Raw genomic sequence first — 19,504 nt, 5'->3', positions numbered from 1 at the left:
CTGAATGGTAGGTAAGCACTAACTACCATCCTACAACCCTTATTTCTAGTTTTGTTTCATCACGCAAGCCATCGAGGCAAAAACCACCCGGAAAGAAAAGTGTCGGTTGGAAGCTGGGCTGTATTTATATACCCCTTGCAAAGGCTCGTCCTGCACAGACTTCGACGGCCTCTCACCTAACACACCACAATACCCTCTATGATGCCTTCCTCCAATTCTCACGCATATGGCGATGCCACGGAGCCAATTGCCATCATTGGTATGGCAACTCGGTTCTCCGGGGAAGCAACCAGCCCATCTAAATTCTGGGAGATGATGGTGCAGGGCCGAACAGGGCATTCTGCGGTTCCCGAGCATTGCTTCGACGCGGAGGCGTGGTACCACCCCAGTCACGAACGACGGGGAACTGTACGTTGAATTACTTGACTTCTGAGCATGAAATCTCTTGATGATGCTGAACTGCGCTTAGATCCAACCACGTAGTGGCTTCTTCCTTCGCGAGCACCCAGGAGTGTTCGATGCCCCGTTCTTCTCCATGACAGCAAAGGAGGCAGCAGGGATGGATCCGATGCAGCGGAAACTCTTGGAGGTCTCCTACGAGGCGTTTGAGAGCGGTGGGTCAAAAATAGATATCTCCGTTTCGTTTGCCATAAGCTGAACGTTGCCAACAGCCGGTATTCCCATGAACAAATTACCCGGCTCAGCGACGGGCGTCTACAGCGGTGTCATGACCAACGATTATGAGTTGATGACTGCTGGTGATGCGATGAACTTGCCACAAAATGCTGCGTCGGGAACAAGTCGTGCCATGCTTGCCAATCGGATTTCCTGGTTTTACGATCTTCGTGGGCCCAGCTTTGCACTCGACACGGCCTGCTCGTCCAGCTTATATGCACTGCACTTGGCCTGCCAGTCATTGCAAGCGGGAGAGACTCAACAGGTAGGAATAACCTCTCGCTACAACAACTGAATGAAGGAAATTGGTTTTGACAGGTCGCAGGCACTCGTGACAGGAGTGAATCTGATCCTAGCGCCGAATTTCATCTCCCAACTATCATCCATGCACATGCTGAGTCCAGACGGGAAGAGCCACTCCTTCGACTCGCGGGCCAATGGCTATGCCAGGGGCGAGGCACTTGCTGCCGTGGTAGTGAAACCGCTCCGTCAAGCGCTCGCTGACGGTGATATAATCCGAGCGGTCATTCGCGGCAGTGGTGCAAACCAAGACGGCAAGACGGTGGGCATCACGATTCCAAACCCGCAAGCGCAAGCAGACCTTATCCGTAAAACCTACGCCACAGCTGGGCTTGAGCTCGACCAGACGGGTTACTTTGAGGCACACGGTACGGGAACCCCGGTAGGAGATCCGATCGAGCTGAGCGCCATTGGTGCAAGCTTCGGTGTGCATCGTAGCCAGGACTCCCCGCTCATTGTCGGGAGCGTGAAAACGAATGTCGGTCACACTGAGGGAGCTGCGGGTCTCGCTGGGGTTGTGAAGACAGTGCTGGCACTGGAGACCGGCATCATCCCCCCGCTAGCTGAGTTTGAAGAATTGAACGAGAAGCTCCGCCTCGGGGATTGGAAATTGGCCCTGCCGCTCAAGGCCACTCCTTGGCCGACGCCGGGTCTTCGCCGAGCTAGTGTCAACTCCTTTGGATTCGGCGGTGCCAATGCCCATGTGATTCTCGATGATGCCTATCATTACCTTAGGGCACGAGGACTGGACGGCAACCATCAAACAACACCACTGGAAAGCCCAGAATCGTCCGATTCCGGCCTAGAGATTGACTCTGCGAGCAGCAATGCTGGAGACGGCCCGTCTAGCAAGCTGTTGCTTTTCTCCACGTACGACGGCGCTGGTATTAAGAGGACAGAAACCACATGGAAGAGCCACCTCACCGATGTCCTTGCAGACAACAAAGGCGTGGACGAGACTCTCGTAATAAGCGACCTCGCCTACACTCTCTCGGATCGCCGCACGACCTTCGATTTCCGGAGCTTTGCCGTGGCATCAAGCCTGCAAGACCTGAAATCTAAGCTCGACAAGGATGGCCTCCCGCGACTGAACCGGGTCTCTCGTCGCCCAAACCCGGTCTTCGTATTCACAGGCCAGGGAGCTCAGTGGCCAGCAATGGGACGAGAGCTGCTATATAACCCGGTCTTCCGCGCCAGCATTGAATGCAGCAAAGCTATTCTCCAGCGGGAGGGCTGCGAGTGGGATGTGCTCCAACTTTTATCGGATCCAAAGGACCAGCGCATTAATGCTCCAGCCTTTTCCCAACCGATCTGCACAATCGTTCAGGTTGCAGTTGTTGATCTCCTCCAATCATGGGATATCCAGCCCGCCGCCACGGTCGGACATTCCAGTGGAGAGGTTGCGGCGGCGTATGCGGCGCAATTGATATCCCAGGACGAGGCTGTTCGTGTCGGGTACTGGAGAGGCTTCTACAGTGAGCAAGTAAAGGCCCGGCTAGGCGACGTACGAGGCTCCATGATGGCGGTTGGTCTGTCAGAATCTCAGGCTACTTCGTACCTGGGCCGGGTGCCAGAGGGCAGTGTAGTCATTGCCTGTATCAACAGCCCATCGAGTGTCACATTGTCTGGCGAAGATCATGCCATCCAAGCCCTTGAAACGATCCTACAGGCAGATGGCCACTTTGCTCGTAAGCTTCGGGTTGAGGTAGCATATCACTCGCCCCACATGAAGACCGTTGCAGACGAGTTCCTAAATGCTGTTGGCATCATCGCTCCTCGATCGTCCGCAATACCGATGTTCAGTTCCGTCACGGAGAGCCGGATCGAAGACCCAGCGACCCTCGTCGCCTCGTACTGGATGCAGAACCTGATTTCCCCGGTTCGCTTCTCCGGCGCGTTGACAAACCTCCTCAACGATGTACCGGGTGTCAAAACAAACACTCGCCGCCGACGCACGGGTGCCAGTGCCTGGAGCGCTTTGATCGAGATCGGTCCTCATGAGGCACTGAAAGGGCCATGCCGCCAGATCATGTCCGGGCTCAATACCAAACTGCCCGACCAGATTCCTTACCTGTCGGTCCTAAGCCGGGGCAAAAATGCCGTGGAAACGTCACTAACAGCCGCCGGCTTGCTTTGGGCCTCGGGACATCCGGTCAACATACATGCAGTGAACCAGTACCGGGATGGTGGTGAGAGGTCGATCCCTGATCTCCCACCCTACGCGTGGAACCACGAGAAGAGCTTTTGGCATGAACCTGCTGCATCGATGTCGGCACGTCTGAGAAGCGAACCACGGGACGATATACTCGGCGTGTCCGTGGCCCAGCAGAACCCTTTCGAGAGGAGCTGGCAGAACTATCTTTCGGTCTCGGAATGCCCCTGGCAGAAAGATCATGTCATTACTGGGACGGTGTTGTATCCCGGGGCAGGACATCTGATCATGGCACTCGAAGCTGCCATTCGCCTGGCCGCGCAAGACAGACCGCTGAAGGGGGTCACATTCTCTGGTGTCCACTTCGACAAGGGGCTTGTCATTCCGTCGGACGATCATGGTGTTGAAACAAGACTCTGCACGCGGCCTCACGAGAGCCTGCCCGACTGGTACGACTATACATTGTACTCTATCAACGCCAATGGCGATTGGACAAAACACTCTTGGGGCGCGTTCAGTCTGCAATACGACAACCTCATCAGCCTGCAACAAGCGAACCGCGAGAAGGCTAGGTACAATGAGATCCGCGATCGTGCCTCCCGTCACCTAGATGTTGACTCCTTCTATGAGCAACTTCATTCGATCGGCACAGAATACGGACCTACATTCCGCAACTTGGTCAATGCCGCCGCCGTTCCTGGTGAGCACAGCAGCGTGGGTACGATCGTCATCCCAAATACCAGGGCAGTCATGCCTCACGAGTTCGAATACCCTCATCTAATCCATCCCGCCACGCTCGATGCCATCTTCCACTTGATCTTCGTCGCCCTAGGCGAGGGCAACGCGCTCTCCGAGTCTGCCATTCCGACTCGCGTAGATCGTATTTACATCTCAACGGACCTGCCTCGAGGGGTTGGCGGTAGATATACGGGCTTCGGTCGCGCGGAGCCAATCTCTGCCCGCGATGCCGTGGGCACTATCGTTGTTTCGGATGAAACCTGGTCATCGGGACCCGTGATCATCGTCGAGGGAATGACAATCACAGAGGTTTCTGCTGGGGCTTCCACGGCTGCCAACTCGTTGCTTACTCCTGGAGGCCAAGGCCGCATCGCCACACTGGAGTGGAAAGAGGACGTGGACTCGCTTGTCGGGCGGGTAGCTGAGCAATGGTTGCTACAGAGGGATGCAAGTACTGTTGACCAAGCAGCCGGCGGTGTGAGTGCAGCCGTGCACCATCTCGATGCCTGGCTGGATCTTGCCTGCTTTAAGAATACAGACTTGCGTACTCTCGTCGTTTGTCCGTCAAACTGGGCGGGTGGCCTTGACCTGGTCAAAAAATATGGCAGTAAGCGTGGGGAAAGGTATCGATTCAGCCAGACGACGATCATTGAGTCTTCCGAGCACGCTGTCGAGGCGATGACAGCTTCTCTCGAATTGCACGGGGTCGAATGTTCATACGCTGCCCTGGATCCCTCGGTAACAGATCAGCTAGGCGTCTTTGATTTGATCATAGCTCCCCAGGATGTGATCGCCCAACTCCCCGATGCACCTAAGCTACTGGACAAGGAAGGCAGACTGGCTATTATTGAACCTCATACTGTGTCTGAGGAGCTGCAATCTGCAACAAAGCCCTTGATGACGGTCACGTCTCAGGATAATTCAAACCTGCAAATTGCTGGCCTGGCAGCGGATATAGAATCGGTCATTGACAGCAGGGATGAGGTCGTGCTGTTACAACATGTAGATGCTTCCCCGGCTGCAAAAGGGTTCGAAGAACAGCTCACTGCTCAGCTTACGCGTTCTGGAGCGCGTGTGCGGAGCATCACCTTAGCAGACGTCAGCAACGTTTCAGGAGAGATCGTGATATCGTTGCTTGAGATTGATCGACCGTTTGTCATCTCCTGGACAACCGAGGAGTTTGAACAATTCCGCCAGGTGACCAACGCGAGGTATCTTCTATGGATTACACGCGGCGGGCTACTTGAAGCAGACCGAACATCACTCGACTATGCCCCGTCCACCGGCCTCTTGCGTACTGTGCGCGTTGAGAAGCCCCAGATCCGACTTCCTCACCTGGATCTTTCTCCCGCCTTGGACTTATCATCGGAGGATGCGGTTGAACTGGTCATATCTGTATTCCACAACACCATCAAATCGCCTGTGAAGGACAAGAATCTCGAAATGGAGTATGCGGAGTCTAATCGACTGCTTCACATCCCTAGAGCTCAGGGACATGGGGCCTTGGATTACGAACTCGCCCTGCGTGGTGAAAACATAACCAGCATCCCGGGTCCACTTTGTGAAGCTGGCGTGGCACGCCGACTGGAGACATCCACCGTCCAGAGCTCACCCCAAACACGCTGGGTCCCTGACGACACCTTCGAATCCAACCTTGCCGACTTTGAGATCGAAATCCAGGTCTCTCATGTGGAACTGGAGCACAATAAGGTTGAGGCGTTCCTTGGAGGAAAACAATTGTCCCCAACACCTGACCTAGGACACGTCGCAGTTGGCATTGTGACCCAAGTTGGGGCAAACGTATCACGATTCATCCCTGGTGACCAAGTACTTGCTTTGGTGACCGCAACGTTCCATACACACCTGCGCGTCTCTGCAACTGCCGTCCACGTAGTCCCAGACCTGCTATCTCCATCCCAGGCTGCATACCTTCCGCTGGGTGCGGCTCGAGCCTGGCACTCACTCATTGATGTCGCAGGGTTCCGCGCTAAACAGACCGTGTTTGTAAACGGCGCAAGCGATGCTTTTGGACGACTCGCAATTCAGCTCGTGCAGCTGCTGAAGGGTGACGTGTTTGCTTCTGTTTACTCGGAATCCGAGCAACGCGCACTCATGGAAAGCTACAACATACCAGCAGATCATATTTTCACCCTCGAACACCCGACGACATGGGCATCTGACCTCAGGGCCGCACTTGGAGGAACGCAACTCGATATTGTCATCAACAATGCGACAGCCGGCGCAGCAGTGCGTAACCTCTCTGAAGCAATCGCGCCAGGAGGACGCTTTGTGGATCTAACGCAGACGCTCAGCCCGTCATTGCTGGACCCGAAGATGTTCCAGCGCAACGTCAAACTCTCCGTTATGGATTGGGATTCTCTGACAGAGACTCAGCTAGGGGCCCTCATGGGCAAATCCCTGGATCTGGTGAGAACCGGATCCTTGAGCCCGCTCGAGGAAGTGTCGGTGTTTTCTATCTCCGAACTCCCAGAGGCATTGAGGGCTGTCAACAGCCAGGGCAAATCTAGAACACCAGTTGTAGTGGAGCTCTCTGCGGAAGCGACTGTTCCTTTGCTCCCATCTCCACCGGCGCCACTTTACCTGAAGTCGGAGGGGACGTATATTCTCGCAGGCGGCCTGGGTGCTCTTGGGCTTACCATTGCTGATAACATGTTCAGCCATGGTGCAGGCCACCTCGTATTCCTCAGCCGCTCAGGGGCCTCGAGCCAGAGGCAGCAGCAGGCCCTTGAGAGCCTCCGCGCTCGTGGATGTAAGGTCGACGTGATGAAGTGCGACGTGACGGACCACGAGCAGGTGCAGGCTCTCGCCGCTCGGATCCAGGAGCAGTCGTGGAATGTGCGCGGCATTATCCAACTAGCAATGGTTCTCCGGGTAGGTACACTGACTTAGTAACTTCGTTCTTCCAAGTGACGGCGACTGACCGACTGGGTGATCTAGGACTCCATCTTCGAAAACATGACCTTCGACAAGTGGGAAACCGCCGTCAACCCCAAGGTTAAGGGGACGTGGAACTTGCACGCCCACCTCCCCCAGGATGTCGATTTCTTTATCATCCTCTCCTCGCTCTCTGGCATTATGGGAAACACCGCCCAGGCCAACTATTGCGCCGGCAATACCTACGAGGACGCTCTCGCCCATTACCGTCGGAAGCTGGGCCTCGCCGCAACCACGCTCAATGTGGGCCTGGTCACGGACGCAAGCCACTTCAACGAGAATTCGACCATCGAAGACTATCTGCGTAAGTACAGTCATTGGATCGCCGCCCAGGTGACGGACAGCGAGCTCCAGCACACCATCACTGCCGTCATGCGCGGGACCGTCGGCGACAACAACGAGCCGGTACCAGACCAGCTTCTGGTCGGGCTTTCAGATAACGTCCGCCGGGACGGAGACAGTCTGAATCTGTGGCCGCAGGACCGCAAATTCGACCACCGGGTCAGTCTCGATAGCGGGTCCGCCGGTGCAGCGGCAAAGGATACAAATAAGCAGAAATTAAAAGAATCCACGACCGTCACCCAGGCGCATGAGATCGTTGAGGCTGCCTTGCGGGTGAACGTTGCCGCGGCGATGACCGCCTCTCCGGATGATATTGACGTCGAGAGACCCCTCTACGCCTTTGGCAGTATGTAATTCCCATCTCATTGTTGCACCCCCCTTACTGACCGTTTGGCAGTTGACTCGCTCAAGGCAATTGAGGTCCGGAATTGGATTTTTGGCGAGCTGCAGGCGGATGTATCTGTATTTGAGGTTCTTAGTCCGATGCCCTTGAGCCGCCTCGCTCTGAAGATTGTTTCCAAGAGTACGTTGGTGGCCGCGGATCTTGCGGCAGAGGCTGCGACAGAGAGTGCAGCGTAGGGTAACCGTATCGCATACTGCACCTTCTATTACTATCATATTGTCTCTGCCTGTTGTACATGAATATGAATAAACCCTTACGCTCCGCTCTATTTACTAGCCGTTATGATTGAGCCTTGCTGGGCAGGTGGAAACGATAGATTTTCTGTCGAGACCCTTCAGCCTCATTACGACAGACCTAAGCTCTCGCCACCTGTCGGTTGATTCACCTCTCCCCTGTTTCTCAAGTTCAGCCGTACGACCAGGGACCCGTGCCAAACACTTGGCTTCTGTAGCCCATCGCAAAATAGCAGCTAGATCGGCGCCAAATGCTGCAGCCAAGGCCGTAGTGCAAGGTGTTTGGGCAGGAAGCAATCTTGTCTCGCCCCAAGTTGCCCGACCTGCCCTCGCGTGTTCGAACCGCTGTTGGTTTGTGGCTGGCTGTCTTCAGCTGCAGACATCCCAGCTGAGCTTTGACAACCTTATATACAAGCCTCCAGGTCCCCGTTTCAAGCTTCCTCGAGTGCTCGACACAACTTCCCACGTCACCTTTGATCGCTATATAATGACAACAAAACGCCTTATCGTATGCTGTGACGGTCGGTCATGTTATGAATTTGTAGGCAGGAAAACTAATGAACAACAGGAACGTGGCAGGATGCCACAGCCGACGCCAACGAGCCGCCATCCAACGTCACTCGATTCTCCCGGTCGCTAAGTCGAGAGGCGATCGTTGAAGAAAATAGAATTCAGCGAGAGGTTCCTCAGATTGTTTACTATCAAAAGGGTGTGGGGACCGGTCTAGGAGATAAATACTTTGGAGGTGCGTAGCCGATTAACAGTGACCAAAACGCATACTAATCACAAATTCAGGTGTGACTGGAGTCGGTCTGAGCGCCAACGTTCGCGCCGCATACGGCTTTCTCGCCGAGAACTACACCGACGGCGATAAAATCTATTTCTTCGGTTTCTCTCGAGGCGCATACACGGCGCGCGCTGTAGCCGGGCTCGTGTGTGAGTGGGGGCTGTTGACCCCTCGGGGCATGGACAATTTCAGCAATGTCTACGACGACTTCTACGAGAAAAGGCTCGAGCCTTATAGCGAGGAGAAGCGACGAGCGATGGGTTTCCGCCCTCCGCTTCCCCGGTTTACTGTTGAGGTTATCGGCGTTTGGGATACCGTCGCGTTCCATAAGCCTTGGCTGGGAAGTTGGTTCGGCGAACAGCTCGAGTTCAAGAATACCTTGCTTTCCAGGGAGGTGAGGCACGCGTATCATGCTCTGGCGCTGGATGAGGAGCGAACGGCTTATCAGCCGACGTTGTGGCATCTGCCGGAGGACGCGGAGGGCACTGAGTTGCTTCAGGTCTGGTTCTCTGGAGTGCACACCGACGTTGGTGGTGGAGGGCAGGATCCCCGTCTCGCCAATATTCCGCTCGCCTGGATGATCGCGCAGTGCTCGAAATATAATCAGCTCCAGTTCGATATCGAGGGTTATCTATTCAATCACCCTCCTCCTACTGTGCAGGCGGAGAGTGTGCCCTGGGCCACGATCTTGGGAAAGACACCACACGGCGGATTTACACGAACGGTGGAGGGCCTAGTTGGTGGTACATCAACACGTACTCCTCTCGCTTACGACCAGCACGGATCCGAACGTCGCCCAACAAACGAGTTCATCCATGTTTCCATCAAGGATCGTGTGCTCAAAGGCAAGGCACCGGGTGGTGTTCAATGGATCTCTGCTGTCGTTCACGGGCAACAGGATAGCCACACGTGGGATCTGAAGGATGGGGGCGAGCTGGTTCAGCATGTTCCACTAGAGCTGGAGTACTTCATGAAGGGCAGAATCCGGACGGTGCATGTTAAGGAAGAGGATTGATCTATGTACGCAGAGATGCAGATTTATGCCTCGGGAACTAATAACAATTTAGAGCTATCGCCGCATTCCTCCATATCGGTCGAGCCCTCTCAGCCCAGTATACTGCACTGGTCTCCAGCATGTGTTTTAGCTTTTACACCGCCATATCCTCGTATATACTACTTCTTCCATGGTGTCTTTAACCAAAACTCACCTACTCCGTCTGACCGACTCCACCCCCAAGGCTGGAAGCCACAGACACAAGATGGCTATTAAGTATTATAGAGACTCGGATTGGGAGCGTTTCGAAAAAACGGAAGGATATTCAGTCTCATGGATAGCCCTCTTTGCTCTCAATATGTTCAGCCAAGTGTCGCTCGGCCGTCCTACGTGCGCACCCCGGCTCTCCGCTTTTCTCTATCTTATAATATTGATGCCGATTTAGAGATATGATTTGTCGATAGGTTGCAGGGGGTTGATGGCGTTCTCCAAACGCGACTTTCCCCCGCCAGTCGTCGCATTCCGCGAAGCTTTTCTTGTTCAAGCACAGAGTTAGTACTCGGCCTGGTATCAGGCCCACTAAGCGCTTTTATGTCAGTGGAGGGTGGCACGTTTATCATTTTGCTTGATATTTTGTTCTATCGGAGGGCGATGGTTCCTGACGGAATACGGCTAATGGCAGAGGTACAAGGTTAGAGGCGCTGGGCACCGGGCTCGGTTGAGCTGAAGGCAGTCAGATGACCTCGGCGGGTATCTGGCTCCGCATGGCGAGGATTATAGACTCGGATTGGTGAGTGTGGAAGTGAGCGTGGACAGAGTGGGGGATGTGGTGCACGAAGAGCTGGTGACGATGTGAGACGAGCCACCGGAATCCGGATGGCACGCAATTGGGTCAGCTCGAGTCGTGCGGCAACGTGGCGTTATTATGTTCTCATTTTCCAGCTGGGATTGCTGCCTAGCTGGCGATATTATGGAGCACTTGGATCGAAAATTGGCCGATCACCACAGCTAAGACAATTGGGGCGTGTCTTAGCCACCCCCTGGCCCAATGGTAGAGAGCCATGGACCGAATTCTATGGGTCCTAGAAAGCTTAGAGGATGGCTAGTCTCTATAACGGCTCCAGCATGACACAAGCTGAGTACTTTCGCTCATCATTCATCAGCTGCCCCGCTGTCCGATCTCTATAAATACCCCTGACCCTTCTCTCTTCTCTGTCCTTGCCATACACACCACCTGGACTGCTTTCACTACCTACTTTCAACCTCCGTCAATTCACCCTCTTCTCCCTCTTACTCATCCTAAAGGTCAGACACAATGGGCTGGTTCGGTACGTCGTTCATCCTCCCCCCATCTCCCACCGCTACCTTTATCCAAAGCTCTAACAAAAACTGCCCCCAACAGACGGCGACACCCACCAATCCCGCTCCTACGAGGAATTCCAATCCCTCGACCACACAAACGAAGAGCACCGCGCCAAGTTCTCCCACGAACTCATCGCTGGCGCTGCCTCGTTCGAGGCCATGAAGGCCTACGAGAACCACGTTGCTCAGAATGGTACGCGCCCGCAACTTCTACCCTCGTCCTCGTCCCTTCGCACACCTTCCATTTGTGTCTATACATTACAACCAAGACAACATCCCGAATACCTGCTGTGGGAAAGACATTGCTAACCAAGTCCGCGGCAGGCCAACCCCCCTCGCACGAATTAGCCAAGGAGCTTCTCGCCGGCTTCGCGGGCGCATTTATCGACCGAGAGGTTGAGACAAAGGGACTCGATTTCATTGATCGCGAGGAAGCGAAGAGGCATGCGACACGGCAGGTTGAGGAGGCGTCGAGGCAGGATTACTACTAGAGCGTGATATGTTACTCAGCCACAATACAGGGCATACGATAGCAAGTATCATACGATTAAATTGAATACAATTTTTCTATATGGTGAGAGAGCGTCAAGATTGGGGTTCCATTGCTCATGGGGTTTAAATTTAGAGTAGACGCGGGCTCATGGGCTTGATCTGCGTTTGGGTTGACGAGACTATGCGGCGTCTAGGAAAGCCGTTAGAGGAAAGCTCGGACAGATCCAAATCCAGTTTTTGATATGGTGTTTGTGACCTGCAGTGGCATCGAGCGATAGGAGATAGTATCATTTTTGGTAACTTCAACCCAGTACTATGTATGTAGTTTATGCAGACGGCGTATAGAGGAAAGGCAATACATCCCTTTTAGGGTAGAAAGAAAAGCTAAGCCATCTCCATCTTGCCCTCCCCCTCGCCATCCTCTCCCCCAAGAGGCCTCTTATCGAACACAACAGCCACCTCCTCAAGGCTCATTCCCTTGGTCTCAGGGAACACGAACCAAATAAACACGAACCAAATAGCCGCCAGACAGGTGAACACAATGTAGTACCTCCACCCAATCCCCTCAAGCGCAACAGGGTTGGCAAACCCGTTGAAGATACTACTCCCGTACTGCGCCAGGTTAAACAAGGTGATACCCTTGGCACGGAGGGTGAACGGTAGAATCTCCAGCAGGTATGCCATCGGAATTGGGTTCATGGCGATGTTGTAAAAAAAGAAGAATATAAAGATTATCACTACCACACCAATACCTAGACCCTTGTTCTGTTGGTTTTGCTGGTCGTTCACAGCGGAGATGGCCGTCCAGACGACGAAGGAGATTGTGACGCCGGCGGTAGAGATCAAAAACAGGCTGCGGCGACCAACGCGGTCGACAAAGCAGGCGGCTACGATCGCGGTTAGGTAGTTAAATATTTGGAGCACGCCGTTGATGATGTTTTGAATTTCTGGGTCCGTGATGCCGATGTTGTTCAGAACCGGAACGAGATAGTAGGAGACAAGACCGTTGCCACACCACTGGATGATAAAACCAAGGGATACACAGATCAAGAGGCGGTGCCGGTTAGCACCTAACAGAGTTAGCCGGGTCTTTTTCAACTCTGTGTGGGCACTTACGTGTTCTGAAGAAGTGAAGATATGAAGCTGTTTGCTGGGACTTCTCGTCTTCTAGAGCCTGGGCAATTTCTTCCATCTCTATCCGAACGAGCTCATTCGGTACATCAGAGCCAGCATGGTAACGGCTCAAGATCCTTTCAGCTTCTGCGCGGCGGTTGTTGGCAACGAGCCATCGCGGACTCTCAGGGACGAGGTAGATGAGGGCCAATTGGATTATAGAAGGCAGTGCTTGAAGGAGGGAAGGGATACGCCAGCTCCAGGAGCTAGGCATCTTGAAGGTTCCGTATGTGGACCACGCAGCGACAATAGATCCAAGGTACTATCATATGTTAGCAGTACGAATTTGTCCCCTTTCAGATCAGCAACTTGCCCATGAGGTATTGTAAATGGCTGTTATAATGCCTCGGTGCGATGGATAAGCGAGTTCCGCGACAAGAGGAGCGGCAGCGGTAGCAATGAAAGCGCCTCCCATTCCCAGAACGACTCTAGATACGATAAACATCGCAATCCCATTTGCGCCCCCTTGTAGACCTGAAGCTAGGATGATAATGACCGAGCCAATGACCATTGGCAATCGACGACCGAAGCGATCCGCGACATAGGGTCCGACTGGGAGTAAGGCAGCGCTACCGATAGTTTGGGCGGTCGTGACGAGCCCTAATAAACCACCGCTGGGGTAGCCCATGTCTAGCAAGCGGCGGAGTGGGTTAGCGGCGAAGCCAGTATTAGAGGGATACGACTTACCAGACTGCCACACGGGTACAGTTTGGATGCCATTAAGCATGCTGCCATCGAAACCAACCAGATAACTCGTCAAGAGAGGAATTGTCAAGAGGAGGTTGAGGCGGACGAGATGCGACTGGCGATACCAAGGCTTCTCTAGGACCGGCGTCGCATCTTGAACGGTCGGTATCGGGGCAAACTCAAGCTGACTGTCCACCCCGGGAGTAGGCTGTTTTGTCCTCAAGCGATCCATAATACAGAGATTGATGCAATGGATGGTATGATCTCTTCTTCTCTCATCAGGTTGTACCAGGGCACCGAGGGGATATTTATAATTCGTACTCCGACTCGCGCCGCTCAGTCATGGCTCCAATCCCACCCAACCGTATACGATGCCATCGACATCTGGGGAAATCTGGAGTCAACTTGTGGCGTTGCGACAGGAGTGTAAGGGCCCTAGGGGCTAGAAAGGGAGGAAGAAGAGTTTGGAGAAGAAAGTCCGCGGGTGAATTCTCCAGACTCGAAAGCGCCGTGGTGGAATTGTGGAGCAGTTGGAGACAAGGCCAAGTTGCCAACCCTCCTTCAGCCAAGGATGCCTGCAACCGAGCAGAAATACCTGGTTATTTAACCCGGTCGCAGTCTGCATGGCTGTCGAGCACAATGGGAGACACATGATTAATCTTGAGTCGTGATGGCCCCCTTGATTGACGTTGATAAAGCCCTGAGAGAGCTCACACTTGAGGAGAAGATCCAACTGCTCGCAGGAAAAGACACGTGGGCCACCCATGACATCCCTCGATTAAGCATTCCCTCTATTACAGTGAGTTGTGAATGGTGTCAAGGTTGAATGGTAAGGCTAATGGTGGCAGACATCCGATGGACCTCATGGCGTTAGGGGTATCCGGTTCTTCAACGGAGTAAGTCATCTCAGCAATCGCCAGCATCAGATACTGATTCTGCAAGCCACCTGGGTCCTTACTTCCATCGGCAACCGCAATGGGGGCTACATTCGATCGCGACTTGATGTACCGAGTTGGTGAACTCCTTGCAGCTGAAGCAAAAGAAAAGAAATGTCACGTTATTCTCGCGCCAACCGTCTGTCTCCAGCGGTCCCCGCTCATTGGTCGAGGCTTTGAGGCCTTTGGTGAAGACCCAACACTGAGCGGGCTGATGGCTTCAAGCTATATAAATGGCGTTCAAAAGCACGGCGTGGCTGTATCTCTCAAGCACTACGCTGCGCACGATCAGTCTAGCATGTCTCTAGAGGATTCCGTGCGCGCCTCAGAGCGGACTCTACGAGAGACACATCTCCTCCCTTTTCAGCTCGCGGTCAAGCACTCGAATCCGTGGTCTATCATGACGTCTTACCACCGCATTAACGGAACGCATGTGTGCGAGGACCCATGGCTGCTCAACAAAGTCCTCCGCAAGGATTGGAAGTGGGATGGACTCGTGATGAGCGACTGGTTTGGAACCTACAGCACGGCGGAAGCCCTCAACGCCGGCATGGATCTCGAGATGCCAGGCCCCACACGCTGGCGAGGCGAGCTTCTTTTTTGGTCAATTCTCGCTCGCAAGGTCAAGCGCTCCACGGTTGATTTTAGTGTGCGCAATCTGCTCAATCTCATCAACAAGGTCTCCGGGCGCGAAGAGTCAGAAGCCGCCTTTGGTGAAGGAGATTCCCAGGAGAAAACAGATCTCTGCTCGCAGGTGGCTAGCAGCTCGGTTGTCCTTCTGAAGAACGAGAAGAACATTCTTCCGCTCGACCCGTCTACCAAACAGTCTTACGCGCTCATAGGACCAAATGTCGTGTACCCGGCTGTCAGTGGTGGTGGTTCGGCGGATTTGACCCCGTACCATGTTAGCAAGCCGCTTGAAGCCGTTCGTTCTGTCTTGGGCGAGAAAGTAAAGTTCAGTCCAGGCTGTTGGGGTATGTCATCAAAACCTTGTCCTCAAATGCGTATCATCGACTGACCGAAAACAGGGCACATATTCACCCCTCTCCTGCAGGACAACATCCATCTTCCAGGATCGCGAGAGCCCGGATATAGTTTGAGTTGGTTCGGCCAGGATCCGATCAAGAATAATGACGCACATCCTGTCGCTTCTACCACGACTACCCAGGCACAAATGTACTTTGCCGACAGCTTACCTGAAGCTGTGCCTGCCGCATACTGGCTGCGAGTCGAGACGGTGTACAGGGCGGAAAGGTCAACGACAATGAGTTTCGGCTTGTGTGTCCTGGGGAGAGGTCGGATGTGGATTAATGACAAAGAAGTCATTGACCTTGACACAAGTCAGCCGGAGAAAACCCTGCAAACACCCATGTTCAACCAAGCCAGTATGGAGGTCACCGCTGATATTAACGTGACGGCTGGGAAAGAATACAAGATTGTTGTCATGTTAAGGAACGGAGCAGCGACCGCTTCGGTTGGTGCTCTTAACCAAGGGGGATTGAGAATTGGATGTTGCGAGAAAATCGATCCCGAGCGTGCTTTGGCTGAAGCGGTCGAACTTGCAAAGTCTGTTGATGTGCCAATAATCATTGCTGGTCTCAATGCGGATTACGAGAGCGAGGCTGTGGATCGGAAGGATCTTAAACTCCCTCCAGCAGTTGATCGACTGATCGAGAAAATCGCGACTGCTAACCCAAACACGGTATGCGGCTTTGAGATTCCAGCATGCGTATGCTAACATCGGTTTGATCAGGTGGTTGTCACGCAGTCGGGCTGCCCAATCGAAATGCCGTGGGTGCAGAAGACGGGTACTTTGGTCCATGCCTGGTTTGGTGGGCAAGAATCGGGAAGGGCGATTGCAGATGTCCTAACGGGCAAGGTAAACCCCAGCGGGCGGCTCTCTGTAACATTCCCCGAGCGCCTCGAGGATACCCCCGCGTATCTCACTTTTGGTAAAGGGAGCCGAGAAATTTTCTACGGTGAAGGAGTTTTTCTGGGATACCGGTACTATGAGAAGGTGAGGCGACCGCCGCTGTTCTATTTCGGGTACGGGCTGTCGTATACATCATTCGAATACTCCAACCTCGTAGTCCCTGGCACTGTGCATCTTGACGGCGGAAACCACAGCTCGTTCGAGGTGACGGTCGATGTACAAAACATTGGCGATCGAGATGGACACGAGATAGTTCAGGTTTATATTCAAGACATCGACTGCGAGGCTGCGCGGCCTGCGAAAGAGCTAAAAGCGTTCACCAGGGTGTGGGTTCCCAGAGGCGAGACCATCACGGCGCGACTGGCGCTAGACAAGTACGCGTTGTCGTACTGGAACGAGGAAGAAGAGCAGTGGCTGGCAGAGCGAGGCGCATTCAACGCCATTGTATCGAGGAGTGCAGATCCGAAGGACCATGTGCTGATTCAAAGGTTCGAACTTGTGGCGGACTATTCGTGGTCTGGAGTGTGAATGTTCCAGAGATGATGGTGATGGTGGTGATGGTGGTGATGGTGGTGGGGAAAGAATTTAGATAGGCACCTAGCCAGTCACATGACAGCCCGCGGTATTTCGCCGTGGCACAACTCCAGCTGAATTCCTCCGAGAATCCTCCATCCATCCTCCACACACCACCATGATTCAGTACGCCTCTCCATCTTCTTCCCCGGCTTCAAAACGTGCTTGTGACTCCTGCAGGCGCCGAAAGGTTAAGGTACTGTTTTAACCTTCCCTTCTTCTGATCGTCCTTGACCATTATTAACCCCACCTCGCTACTTACAGTGCGATGCTAGTTCCCCAACATGCGCGAATTGCAACATTTCCGGGCTGGAGTGCACCTATAATACCCCTCCAAAGAAGCGAGGCCCAAAGATAGGCCGTAAGACAGCTCCCGAGGCGTCCATGGCCACGGCAGTCGATCTATCTCCAGCCCTCGCGTCGCCAGAAAATAGGTTCTATGCTCCAGACACGCCGGCCGCTGCTCCACGAGCCATACCAATTACGCAAGATCTCACTGCTGCCTCATGGTCGTTCGGATATGATATTGCACAAGAGGCTCTAGCATTGTATCGCAATCTGTTACATGAAGTGGAGACCATCCTTGCTGGATATGGTGTTTCCCTGCCGAGCGTCGCACAGGGGGTGATCGATTGTGCTTGTCAGTATATGTTTCCTACAGCGCCGATTCTTTATGAACGGGGCCTCAGGATGGACGCCGCGTCGATATTTGGCCAAGCGGGTGCAGAGTTGACAGAGAGAGTTGGGGATCGTCACCAGCAGCCCTGGGTGGACCTAGTGCAAGACACCGGGGAACGGAAAGCGCAGATTGAGGCAATACGCACGTTCGCATTGATTACGGGGCTTTGTTCGATGGTTGGATTTCGTCCCCAGCTTACCCTTGGCAATGCGTACCTACGGCCTGTTGCGCAATACTTCCTACGCGCGTCCAGGCTTGCGTTGCGATTGATTGAGGACGATGATATCAGGAACCCAAACTCGTCTTCGCTCATAATTCGCATTGTACAAGCGACCGCACACCAACATGCGACGGGAGACACAACAACGGCGACGTTCTTTGGAGGGCAAGCTCGCCTTTTAGCTCATGATCTACGATTATATGATGAATCCGTCTACGCAAAATATGATCCAGTTGAAGCTCAGCTATTACGGAACGCTTTTTGGCTGCTCTACACGGCTGATCAAGCTGCTGCCGCCCTCCACTCTCGTCCATTCACCCTACATGAAACCCTCTTTGAGACTCCTTTAACGACACGACCAGTAAATGAGAGCACTGTCCTGCTTTTGGATTCCAGCCAACCACACCATGCTCCTCCCTTTGAAGAGCGACTACTCTCTACGTTCCACCTTGGCCATCGCATGCGGGCTCTGGCTGCGGACCTTACCCTGGGCATACGACGATTTAGTCGGCGTAATCTACGTGTTTTGGCTCAGAACGATGCCAACTTTAGCGAATACCTTGACATTACTCATCTTGAAGAGATATATGCCAGGTTTACTTTTCTTCTAGAGGATGCACCGACACGCATAAAAAGTCCAAACAAGATGAGCCCGGGCGATCAGGCTGTTGGCGCCTACCAACGTGAGATTTTCTGGATTCAACGAACGCAGCTCTTCGTCACGTTCCACTGCCTTCGCTTTACTATCCTGCATCAGTGCATTGAACATGACCTTACTTACCTTGTGGGATGTAACAATGATCCTGGGGCTCTTGCAGTGCGGAAAGTGGAGATTGCGCGTGACTTTGTTAATGAGATAGAGAAGGCGCCGTTCTCGTCTTTACAGGCCCTGGGTGAGCCTATTGTACGTTTCTTCTGCTTACGCCAAGCAGGTGTACTCTCCGGAACTAATAGTCCTTGAAGGTTGAGCAGCTTCGTCACGTTGGCAGTATTCTTTTACAGCTCACTCAGAGTCTTACCAATAAGACCCTGGAGAATCGTGCCAACCTCTACCTCTCTCGGTTGATCAACATCCTTTCAAGCCTCGATTCCAAAGCATCCGACGCCCTCCTCACCCACCCGACGTAGGTGCCTATCCACAACAACAGTGTGCTAGCTCATGCTGATCATGGGCGCTTGGAATTCTCTATTCTGCGGTCTTCTTTACTGACGGGCGGGGCCGTGTTTCGCCTTTCGATATCCAGCATGTTCGACCTTTCCAGTTCATGATCCCACAAGTTGAGTTGGCTATCTAACGTCTAAAGTACATCTCTACAGCTTGACTCATTTTAGATGAGGAATCATGACGACTTCTCGTGGGCTTCGGTGACATCCTCATATAGTGCCTGTACCTGACGACAACATTTCATCGAATTCGAGGCTGATCCTTCTCGCCAGACGATATCCACTTGCTCACAGGTTGCGTTGCTGGATCCTCCCAGGTCAACTTCTGGATTAACCATCATGCTGCTCACGCTCCAGGACGTCTAGCCATGGCATCGAGTCAATCACTGTCTCACCATTATATAACAAAGACTGGTGCTCCCTCCCGAGAGTCAAGCACGAGGATCAAAACTGCGTTCTTTTCTTCTTCTTCTTTGTTTTTTTTCCCTTGTCCTACTTGAAACAGATCAAAGGACAAACCAAAGCTAAATATATATATATATATATAACAGGGCGATGAAACGGTCTCAGAATAGATTTCAGCAGCTAGGTAGCATCAACTTCCCATTGGCGTACGCCACACTACCTACCTAAGTCATGTGTCATGGCATCCGACCCAAAGGGCCATACTTCACGGTCGAGATGTCTCACTGTAATCGACATCAAAG

The 19,504-nt window shown here is 53.3% G+C and overlaps 5 protein-coding genes across 5 annotated transcripts; 4 read left to right on the top strand and 1 right to left on the bottom strand.

Moving 5' to 3' along the window:
- Window positions 1-201: 201 nt before the first annotated feature.
- BJY04DRAFT_217447 (uncharacterized protein) lies at window positions 202-9,600 on the top strand (the record flags this gene model as incomplete). The annotated part of the gene is made up of 8 exons (XM_073716047.1): window positions 202-408; window positions 470-614; window positions 672-940; window positions 1,001-6,757; window positions 6,824-7,508; window positions 7,560-7,685; window positions 8,367-8,543; window positions 8,594-9,600. 8 exons carry the CDS (start codon window positions 202-204, stop codon window positions 9,598-9,600), a joined length of 8,373 nt encoding a protein of 2,790 aa, XP_073571938.1.
- Window positions 9,601-10,803: 1,203 nt separating this feature from the next.
- Window positions 10,804-11,527, top strand: BJY04DRAFT_187242 (DUF3759 domain-containing protein). Its single transcript, XM_073711018.1, has 3 exons — window positions 10,804-10,907; window positions 10,982-11,134; window positions 11,266-11,527. Exons 1-3 carry the CDS (start codon window positions 10,895-10,897, stop codon window positions 11,430-11,432), a joined length of 333 nt encoding a protein of 110 aa, XP_073571937.1. The 5' UTR covers window positions 10,804-10,894; the 3' UTR covers window positions 11,433-11,527.
- Window positions 11,528-11,817: 290 nt separating this feature from the next.
- Window positions 11,818-13,525, bottom strand: BJY04DRAFT_207040 (hexose transporter protein; the record flags this gene model as incomplete). Its single annotated transcript, XM_073713802.1, has 4 exons — window positions 11,818-12,503; window positions 12,550-12,868; window positions 12,920-13,236; window positions 13,294-13,525. The coding sequence occupies 4 exons, from the start codon at window positions 13,523-13,525 to the stop codon at window positions 11,818-11,820; spliced, it is 1,554 nt and encodes a 517-aa protein (XP_073571936.1).
- A 438-nt stretch (window positions 13,526-13,963) lies between these two features.
- Window positions 13,964-16,689, top strand: BJY04DRAFT_227340 (glycoside hydrolase family 3 protein; the record flags this gene model as incomplete). The annotated part of the gene is made up of 5 exons (XM_073718603.1): window positions 13,964-14,092; window positions 14,142-14,189; window positions 14,236-15,202; window positions 15,257-15,930; window positions 15,982-16,689. 5 exons carry the CDS (start codon window positions 13,964-13,966, stop codon window positions 16,687-16,689), a joined length of 2,526 nt encoding a protein of 841 aa, XP_073571935.1.
- Window positions 16,690-17,118: 429 nt separating this feature from the next.
- BJY04DRAFT_217443 (fungal specific transcription factor domain-containing protein) lies at window positions 17,119-18,761 on the top strand (the record flags this gene model as incomplete). The annotated part of the gene is made up of 2 exons (XM_073716046.1): window positions 17,119-18,537; window positions 18,597-18,761. The coding sequence occupies 2 exons, from the start codon at window positions 17,119-17,121 to the stop codon at window positions 18,759-18,761; spliced, it is 1,584 nt and encodes a 527-aa protein (XP_073571934.1).
- Window positions 18,762-19,504: the final 743 nt, after the last annotated feature.

This window comes from Aspergillus karnatakaensis (assembly GCF_047715665.1).
Source record: "Aspergillus karnatakaensis strain CBS 102800 unplaced genomic scaffold BJY04scaffold_20, whole genome shotgun sequence".
Lineage (NCBI taxonomy): Eukaryota > Fungi > Ascomycota > Eurotiomycetes > Eurotiales > Aspergillaceae > Aspergillus > Aspergillus karnatakaensis.
The sequence above is the reverse complement of the archived record's forward strand: the minus strand, read 5'-3'. Positions and strand labels throughout refer to the sequence as shown.

Bases quoted from the DNA above. Each gene is read 5' to 3' on its own strand.
- BJY04DRAFT_187242 (XM_073711018.1), top strand. The intron at 11,135-11,265 runs GTACGCGCCCGC...AGTCCGCGGCAG, and splicing joins GAACCACGTTGCTCAGAATG to GCCAACCCCCCTCGCACGAA.